The 10,484-nt window shown below is 42.7% G+C and overlaps 1 protein-coding gene across 2 annotated transcripts in view; it reads right to left on the bottom strand.

Annotated features, from left to right (window-relative positions):
• Positions 1-10,484, bottom strand: part of St8sia2 (ST8 alpha-N-acetyl-neuraminide alpha-2,8-sialyltransferase 2) — a 75,886-nt gene that overhangs the window by 34,178 nt on the left and 31,224 nt on the right. Inside the window, exons 2-3 of one of the 2 annotated variants that reach the window (XM_008852335.2) lie at positions 7,240-7,302; positions 2,828-2,956 (exon numbers count right to left, since the gene is read on the bottom strand). In XM_008852335.2, coding sequence (XP_008850557.1) covers positions 2,828-2,956; positions 7,240-7,302 — 192 coding nt within the window. The remainder of the gene's footprint in view (positions 1-2,827; positions 2,957-7,239; positions 7,303-10,484) is intronic. The other variant, XM_029555688.1, reaches the window with a different exon arrangement.

Raw genomic sequence — 10,484 nt, 5'->3', positions numbered from 1 at the left:
TCCTCCCCACATCACATGCATTGCATGCTCATGTGTACACACACACACACACACACACACACACACACACACACACACACACACTGCCCAAATTACCCAAAAGATCTTTAAGAGATGATTGCAGTCATACAGAGAAAGGAACTAGGTGCTCAGATCAGCTGAAGCTATTTGCACCTGCTGCAGCAAGCCCCTGCTGAGAACAAGTTTAGTGAAGTGGGTCTTCTTAGCTACGGAATTCCCCTGTGGTATGCAAATGTGAGAATCTTCCACACTGTGCACAGAGTAACACTATGCTCATGAACCTACTGGGCTTTAGAGGTGCACACCCTGGGACCTATCCCAGGAAGCTGAGTGTCTAGATACTCGGGGACTAGGAAGAATCCAGAAGCCATGGCTGACACCTTAGGAAGCTTGATTCTGTGGGACCTCTGACATGGCCCAGGGCAAGCTAGCATCCTCAGCAGTGGCACGACACTCACCATCCATCTGTGAACATTCCTTACTACTGTGCAGAAGGAAATCGCCCTGGTTGAACATTTCCTATGTCTTAGTAGGAAACAAAGGCACTATTTTCTTTATTCCACTTTACCAAGATTATACAACTTGACATGCTAATATAGTTTGGAAATTGCTAAATATCCCTTGAAGTTACTTACCCCAAAGTATTTAAAAGCAGAGAGAGCCCCCAGAAAGCCCATAAATAAATACCTCTGTGAGGAAATTAATTTCTAACTAATTATGAGAAATTACAATCAATTATTAAATATAGTTCCAAATCACTCATAGAATCTTTTATTATGAATAATTTTGGTGACTAATTGAGTGGAGGGAAATTCCTTTCCCTTTGGGTGGCAACACATTGTTCCTTCACAATGGCTGGTATCTGTAGGTTCCTTAGGGAAGCAATTGTCTATTCTTCACAAATGGTGTATGTGTGTGCATCTCTATATGTGTGCATGTGCACTCTGTGCATGTGTGTGTTTTTCTACCCAGTGGTAAAGGAACGGGCAAGAAGGGGAGGTAAGTATGTGCTGAAAGTGCATTTCATGATCAGGTGCTGTAGTAGGGTACATAGTGACCACCCAAAATAAATGTCCAATTCCTAATCCCTGGTACCTCTGGATGCAATCTTATTTAGAAACACTGTCTTGGCAAATGTAATTAAAAATCTTGAGATGAGGTCATTCTGGATTCCCCGGGTGGGCTCTAAATCTAATGATGGTATCCTGTGAGAGAGGGAGGAAGAGACTACACAGACTCAGAGGTGGGAAGGAAAGTGCAAATGTCAGGGTGATGTAGTCACAGGGACTCCTGGAGCCACTAGAAGACAGCAGCAGCAGGAGGAAGGGTTCACCTGGAGCCACTGGGCAGCTCTCAGAACTGTGGCTTCCAGACCAACTTGGGGGAAAATAACTGTTGTGGCTTTAAGCCACCGCCCGTGAGGATTTGCGTCTGCTGTGCAAGGGAACAGTGCAGCAGTCTTGTCAACACAGTGTCCCTGATGAAAGGGCATGACTGTCAGGAGTGCAACTATAGCATGTCACAAGGGTGACTCCCACCCTGGCAGCCCCCAAAGAGGTCCCGAGGAAGAGTGGAGCCCAGAGGCAGATCCTTCAGCTGGTTCCTTAGTTCCTGGGCTCCCAGATGTCAGACCTCCTTAGTCTTACACCTCTCATGTCCCCCTCCGACCCCCAATCAAGCATCAAGAGCTAGGGGTCGGGCCACTGGAAGGGGCAACTTCCTGCTTTGTGGAACACTGCAGGTGACTGATGGCCCAACAAGTCATTGAGGCTTTCCTACAGAGTCCTGGTTGCCCCTCAACCTCATTCCTGTCCACCACTCCCCACCTCCTGCTCAGTGTTTCTGCAGCCCTGGGCACAAACACCAGATTCAGACTCTGTGAATGCATGAAGCAGCATGGCACACCAGACAAACTCCTACTTAACCTTCAAAGCCCACTGCTATAGGCCAGCCTTTCCTGGTTGTCCTCCTGGACCCCTTAGAAAACGAATGTATTCCCCCCTCAGCACAACTGCTTTAGCAGCACATATTTGCAAGATGTACTCCCATCTAGTGTGAGCATCCTACTGCCTTGTCCTGGCTTTGCTTGCGTTTATGTTTCTATGCTTCACATGTCTGATTCACATCATCAGCCCAGGCCCCCAGTCCAATGCCTGGAAATAAATATCCACTGGGTCAATCATGACTGCATTTAAGCCGAATGTCTGTCTCAAAGGCAGAGGTTGTAATTTCTTCTCTACACTTTCCCCACTTCCACCACCCAAGGCTGACAGCAGTCTGAGCATGATAAGACCATGAGAAGATCTTCTCTCCAGCTTTAGGCCTCTCCCTTGGTGGTCAGGTATCAAGTCAGTTCTTGGTCTCTCAGCTAGTTCCTCATTTTCATGTGGGTGGTGGAGAGAGACAGCTTTTCATTCACAAAGGTTATGGAAGGTAGCAGCTCTCCATAGACACACTGGAAACATGAATCCCAGGCAGGTCCAAACAAGAAGCAACTCTTTGTGCTAGGGAAGGAGGAGCACCTGTGACCTGCACTGCCTCTGCTCCTGACCGAACTGGGGATCTTGTGGGGGACACACCTGCCACCTTACCTGCCTATGTGGCTGCATATCCATACATGGCAGACTGCTGGGATTGCCCTAGATTTTGATTTCTAATTCATCACTTAGCAGATGAAACCCATCTCCTTGAGAGGGAAACATTTTGTTTCTATCCTGACTTCTTCAGGTGACAGATAGAGGCAATTTGCTGGATCACGGTAAAGAAGGCCAAGTGTGGCTCTCATCCTACAGGTAATGACCAGTACCTGATCCTCAGAGACAGCGTCTGGTTGTGTCTCCATTTGGACGAGGCTGGCTGGATGCTGTGTTTAATGCTTTCATTACTTCTGTCAACAACAGCTGGCGGCAAGGAGCCATTTATTACAACTTCAGCTCTGGAAGGAAAAAAAAATGAAGGTAGACATAATTTGTGAGCATGCCCATGACAAGTCTAATAGTTTTGTTTTTGCACGGGCTTGAATGTAAACTTCACAAGAGCAAAATTGCAGTTATTACCGGAGAAGGGAAGTCTATTTATCTTTGAGAATGCACGAACTTTCTCCCTCAGGGATAACCTACAGACGCTCTTAGAAACAGGAAGTGGGGCCATACAACGGCTTTTCTCCCCCTCTTCCCTCCCTGCTTCCCGGGAAACCTGCAGAGGCTGCCAAGATAATACTGCGTTCTTTTTTAGCTACTGAGAAGAAATTCCACAAGGGTAAAACACAAAGTGTTATATGATGACTGGCAAACTTAGCAAAGAGAAAGCTAAACCTCACGCAAGAGAATGTCTTGTAGCCCACGGCTTCCCCCTCCTCCCTTCATTCCCATCACTTTGTACCTTTTAAAAAAATTAAAAATTATATTCATTTGTTCATTTTGTGTTCACATGTAGATTTATATGTGTGGCGGTCAGAGGACAATTTGAAGAAGTCCATTCTCTGCTTCCGCCATGTGGGTCCTGGGGATTGAACTCAGATGTCAGGCTTGGTGGAAACCATGCTTACTCACTGAGTCATCCCACTGGCACCTTCATTACTTTCTTGTTGAAAGGAAATAGACAAACACAGAAGCGCCTGCCTGTGACATAGTTCATTCTCTCTCCCTCTCCCTCTCCCTCCCTTCCTCCCTCCCTCCCTCAAGTGGGGGATTTTGCTTACTTGTTTCTCCATTCCATAATGGCTTAATATAGTAGGTGCACAATAAATAAGTACTTGTTGAATTTGACACTGAAATTGGTCCTGAGAAGCCTGGCATGGAGGAAGGAGCTGGTTGGCATTGTATGCCTGAGGCAGATCACAATGTCACGTATAAACCATCTTCCTGTCTGACTCAGGAACACCAGGTATGAGAGGACTTCTCTTGAATCAGACACTTGAAATCTATGCTAGTAGGTTTCTGAGAATCTAGGCTACACTGCTGTCTTTGTAGGTGATTTAAGAGTCAGACTGCCTTCTGCTGATGTTCACAGACACAAGTGGGTCATATCCCAGGTTCCCTCTGTCTAGCCAACAACAGATTTTCCCGGTTAGAATGATAAGTGGATTTGTAATGCTGAATTCTAGAGCTTTCCAGAGTTCAAACCAAATGCCTCTGTTCCCTACATTTATCTTGGAACAGCAAAATTAAAAGAGATGAAATCCTGTTAGTGAGGTCTGAACCCAATACTCTGTTTTGCTTTTGGCAGGTAGAGAAGGAATTCTCCTAGGAAAATGCCTGTGACACACTCTCCCCACCTGCCTACCTCCATTCTGCTGTATTCCTCACTCTTTTGTCTCTTAGTGCTTTAGATTCAAAGACATGTAATTTTGCAGAGCGCAGATCATGAAAGAGTTCTGAGCAAGACCAATGGACTTTATCTAGCATGAAGGCTTAGGGGGACCCAGGACAGGAAACATAAAACCTGATCCTTCAGGATGGCTTTACTGTTGTCATGAAAGGAAGCAGAAAGTGCAGTGGAAAGACTTCATAAGCTGTGACTCTCTGAGTCGTGCAGTTTGTTTATTCACAGAGAGAGGGTGTAGAAAAGGGATATACTCAGCTCTTAGGTTCTAGGGTTCTTAAAGGACTGACGTTGACTGATATTTCCTGTCAACTCCCAGGGATTCAGGAGGGCTGGTATGGTTGCATCCCCTTTGTTACTGCTGTGTGTGTGTGTGTGTGTGTGTGTGTAAGCCAGAGGCTGACATCAGGCATCTTCCTCAATTGCTTTCCATTTATTTCTTGAGATGGGGGTCACCCAACCCGGAGCTCACAAATTCAGCTAGACTGGCTCCCAGCCAGCCCCAGAGATCTACCTGTCTCTACTTCCCCAGTGCTAGAACTATGGGTGTATGCTGCTGTACTTGACTTTTTAAAAATGTGGGTTCTGGGGATCAAACTCAGATCTGGATGCTTGTGCACAAGCACTTTACCAACTGAGTCATCTCCCCAGCCCTGGTACTGCATACTTATGTGTGACCAGAGACAAGAACAGTGAACTCAGGACTATGAGCATAGCTGTCACACCCTAAGACCCCCAATCACTATCACTGCTACTTACATCAGTAGGGATAAATGATAGAAACACTATGTGTTTGAGATGAGCATTGTCTTCTTAAAAGCAACAGGACTGGCATCTCATGGCTTTAGGTGGATTTGGTCCCTGGTGATGCTCTCAGAATCCGGGGCATATTGCATGGCCCCAGACACTCTGGAAAGAGGCACTCACAGGGCTTTGCAATCATGTAGGCTTGCAGTGGGGAACTGCTCAGAAATATCCAGAAGTTTCTAGACTTCTGGGGGATGCAAGTTGGTAAAATAAAGGGAGAATCCTGACACTGATAATGGTAATGCCATTCTGGACCAAATTCCTAGTGCAGCTATCTGAGGGAATCTTGCATGGCCAGCCTTGGTCTTACTGAGCTTCAACCTTGGCTCTGTGGCTATCTGGCTACGGGAGATGGGAAAGTCCCTTCAGGTTTCTGGCCTCTGCCTTCTCCTCTGTGTAATGAAAGAGATGGCTTAGATATCCCCAGGGACCACCTCTGTTCACATGTTACACATGCTCTGTGCTGAACAAAACTGGCTGAAGTACTGAGTCAAACTATTCCTGTTCAGTGAATGTGTCCTCTGGGGCCAAGAACCTTTCCCCTCATCTCTCAAACACCACAGACACAGTTCAGGATTAACTGTTTCACCCCTCAACTCTTGAATTTCACCCTCAGCCACCGATCTCTGATGCTTCAAATATATCCAGTGACAGCAGCAAGCATACACTGAAAATCTAAATCATTTCAGGAGCTAGGCTATATACAGCTGCATATTCAGTAGTTCTAAGTTGCTGCCATATTGATCTGATTGAAAGGGACTCTGAGACCCAGAGGGTGAATTCACTTGCCTGAGGACCCAACTAGCAAACTTGGGAGTTTAATCCAGAGCTATGTGGCTTTCAAGGTTCTGCTCAATTCTCAGGCTTAACATGGCAGTGCCTCCCCAAGTTACCATAGGGACTTAGGCTTGAGGAACAGGGTCTTCTTTCTCCAAAACAAAGGGGTATCTTTCCATAGCAGACCAGAGAGGAACATAGGAACACATGGCCTTCTTTTTTTCTGCCATATTTTCTTTTTAACTGAAAGATGAACTTCAGATTTTGAAGCAATGACATCAAGGAGTGAGGGGGAGGTTTCTTAAGTCCAGTCATGCAAAGTAGTGACCAGACATATTTGACAGCTCTCATATAGTCAAAGGACCTAAAAAATATGGAAGGGTGAATAGAGAAACTGGTATCTTAATGATATGGACCTCTCATTCCCAGCACGATCAAAACAGAACATTTAGAAAGCAAAACAAGTTGGGTTGGAGAAATGGGACAGTCGGCTAAGTTAACAAGCAAAATGTCAAAGAAAGCAAAACAAGGACTTTAGTGTGGGTAGTAGCCTCTGTTTATGTAAAATGTCTTGGTACCTGCCTCCCTGCTCCTCAAGATTGGGCTTTGAGACTGAGGTCAGAGCTATGGGGAACCTGTCATTTGGTAGAAAATGGAGTCTTAGAAGCATTGGGCAACCACAGCAAGTGGGCAAGTCTGAGTTTGTTGACTTCTGAAGCATTTGCATGATTCCATGCATTGATCTGTTCCCTAGCCAAAGACTGTCCCAGAGGCTTTAAGTTATGTATTATAAGAATGCTCTTTCAAAGTTTAGAGTGCACATTCAATGCTCAGGGTTAACATTTCTCAGTTGACTCCTTACTTATTTTAAGGACTAAAACTTTAACTTCTTGAATTCTTTATCCCCATCTTAACTTCCTGGACAAGCCATCAACTATAATGAAGTTGGATTAAAGTCCTAGCTTGCTTCAGGGGCTCCACTACTCAGCAAAAATGCGTTATAAGTAAGTTCATTGGTGGTTCAAGCTCTACAAAGTGGGTGGGCTCTTTTCCAGAACGTAACTCTTACCCATCTGTGTTTTCCTTCTCTGTAGCCTCTCTGGACCTTGAACCATTTCCTGTGATCTTCCATCCATAGTCCCCCCCCCCCGTCCCCTCCCCCATGCAAAGTGATTAGGGAAATGCAAAACCAAAGTGAAATGAAACAGATCTACTTGCTAAATAAGAGGGGCACCATCCAGCAAAGAGAAGAAGCAGATTAATAGCTGCCTTACAGCAAAAACAAATGAACACAAAATCTAATTTACAAACCTATTAGATTTGCTATGTAAGCTGTTCACAGCTGATCTGATTGTACCTCTGCCTCCAGAATTCCTGCAAGACAAAGGAAATGCATTATTTATAAATCCAGCTCTTCCTTGTAAAGTCCTCTTCAGTCACTGGGAGACCCCTGAGCTCACCTGGAAGGCTATAGAGAGACAGCAACATCTTACTTTGGAGTTTTCAGAGTGAGCCATGTCTTAGTCTCAGCCATAGCCCAAGCATTTTATGTTTCACAAGAAGTGGGTCTCTCAGATTCTTCCATTTCTCAGTTGGACACTCTCAAATGAGACACCCATTTCAGACTTTGGAGTTACTTAAGACTAACACCTTTCGGATTTAGTCTCCCCTGGTTAATCCACACCATAGCCCATTCAGCACAACTTGACATTTGCACCAGCATGACTCAGCATCTGCTCTAGCATGACTCAGCACAAATTCAGCATCAATCACGGTCTTCTCTTGTTTTCATTCGTAAGTGGTGACATGTTGTCTATCACCTTTACTGTAAACTGAAGACACCAGAAATTCAACAGAGGCAACAAAATGAAGTAACAGTGCCTCTTACTAAATGTGGCAATAATTTACTTTTTGATGGCAGGATAAGTTGTATTAATAGTGTCACTTTGTGGGGTGTGGGGATCAGGAGGCAGGCAGATAACAGATTCTTTGTTCTAGAGAACAGGCTCTTGGAATATAAGCATTCCCAAGCCTTTTGCTCTACTTCCTATTCAATTCTGTCAGGTTCCATAGTTTGGCCACACAGCTTCATCCTATTTTGCTACAGTGTTGACCGGGGGATGGATTAATATGTGTCCCTTGATCTCCACTTTGTGCCCTGTAGGTGTTTTTAAAAAGTCATATGTGAAACTGATTATTTTTATTTCTTTAAAATTTTCCTCATTGATTTATGGGGTATATGACTGGGGAGGCATTTTTTTATTTTATTTATATTTTAAAGTTCTATTAAGCCTTTCAGAAAAGGTGTTAGGGACACCAAGGAAACAATGTCTTGAGGAAGCTATGCATTTGGAGAAACTTTGCCATTAAATGAGAATTCTTTCAGAGGAAGTTATGGTCAATCAGCACACTGGATTTATATATTTATACATAAATATATATATATATATTATATGTGTGTATATATAATTGTGTGTGCACCTGCATGCATATGTTTACAAATACATGTATTGTCCTGATCTATTGAAATGTTGTTTCAATGTTATTTAGTAATAGACCACGTTTTCCTAGTTCACAGCCAGATAACTAAACAAGGATGGCTTCAGGACTTCTCTGCTAGTAGAGGATATTGTCATTCTTGTGTTAATTTAATGCCTAGTATTTATTTGTTTGGTTTTTGAGTTTCTCTATTTCCCTTGGTAGGTGGAGCTCTTGAACTTCTAACTTGGAGTCTGAGAGCACATTGCATTAATTTCACTCCTGAACCAGTCTGCTTGGCCCAAAAGGCTTTGCTAGGTGTACTGTTCACCACATATCACTGTCCATTCACATCCCTCACCCAGACCCCAGCCCTCAAAGAAGACCTCATTTTGAGGGAAGACCTGCTGGACCAGATATTGAGTTGAGCATGGTAATTAAAAGTGTAGTAAGTTGAAGACTAATGAAAAGTTAATGAAACAAAAGAGATTGTCTAGCAACGCTGCATATAAGAATCTATGTATGATATTTAAGAGCATTATCAAAGAGAAATTTAAAAATGGTTTGGACTAGTTGTTTAACAATCATTTGAGTTCTCCACTCCAGATAGAAAAGTATACTTCAAATGGATTTAAGCAGTATTCCCCAAACTTCAGAAATTGCCACATCTCTATATTCAGTTTTCCGTATTTAACATCTACATATACCATTGCTTATTTAAACTTTAAAATGAACTTATTTAGCAAGGCATAGTGGTACACAACTTTAACCCCAGCACTAGGGAGGCAGAGGCAGGTGAATCTCTGTGAGATCAAGACCAGCCTGGTTTACATAGCAAGTTCCAGGATAGCTAGGCTACAGGAAGACCCTGTCTCAAAAACCTCAAATAAATAAATAAATAAAGTAATTAAATTAAAAGTAAACTGGACTCATCTTTAAACATGCATCTTTATTCTAAACAATTGCATCTGGAGAAGAGGTTTACTATCACTGCTACATATCCATTTAAAAAAACTCCACAAAAGCATAGCAGGAAAGTATTTATTAGTGGAATTCATCAAATCATCTTATATCGCCACAAGACGTACCAGAGATACTTAAACCATCCTCAGGGAAAGACTAGATTAAACAGGTAAACAGTTATAAGATAGAAAACAGGTATAACGTTGGGAGGGGGTGTGGTAGGTGAGGTCTGAGAGGAACTGGAGGGAGATGGGGGTGGGGTAGTGGTGGTGGTGGATATGATCTAAATACATTATGCTCATGTGTGAAATTATAAAAGAATAAATGAAAATTTTAAAACATAAGAAACTGATGAAAAGTGACAGAATATTTATCAGGTATTTGATGAGGGCTAATGAGTGTATGTGAAGGACTTTTAAAATCTGAATGGTAAGAAATAATAGTGTACAATGGAAAGCTTTAACTTCATAAAAATCTAAAACCACTCGTTCAAAAAACAAAGCTCAACAAACCCAACTCAGGGTCCTGCATCAACCTACAGGGGCTCTAGGTGAGGAAAACACAGTATGCAATTTAATTTAAAAAAAATTATTCACTCAAAAAAGTTTTATTGAATATTATGTTTGGGTCTCTGGGCAAAGCTGGACATAACAGTTCCTGCCCTCATGGGGTATTTTCAGAGATAAAACAAGGGTTCATTATTTTTCTTAAGTTCCCAATTCACTACTGGTTTCATTAAGATAAAATTGAAAAATGGAAATGATACAGTTAGTTCAGATATAATTGAAAAACAGAAATGATACAATTAAGTCCTTGTGTTTGTGGGGTTCACATTTGTGGGTTCAACAAACGTAGGCTAAGAAAATTTTATAAACCTTGTATGTACTGAAGCTATACAGCCAATTTTTCTCATTGTTGGTTTCTAAACAATACCACATAACTATTTACATAGCATTTGCATTACATTAGAAATTAGAAGGAATGAATTCAAAGTATATGGGAGAATGTGCATAGGTCATAGACAAACACTGCACCATATAAGGGATTTGAGCACTTGTGCATTTTGATATTAGTGGGAGAGTCCTAGAGTCAATGGCCCACTGATACTGAGGGCT

Source organism: Nannospalax galili, unplaced genomic scaffold (assembly GCF_000622305.1).
Source record: "Nannospalax galili isolate Female #2095 unplaced genomic scaffold, S.galili_v1.0 scaffold63, whole genome shotgun sequence".
NCBI lineage: Eukaryota > Metazoa > Chordata > Mammalia > Rodentia > Spalacidae > Nannospalax > Nannospalax galili.
The sequence above is the reverse complement of the archived record's forward strand: the minus strand, read 5'-3'. Positions and strand labels throughout refer to the sequence as shown.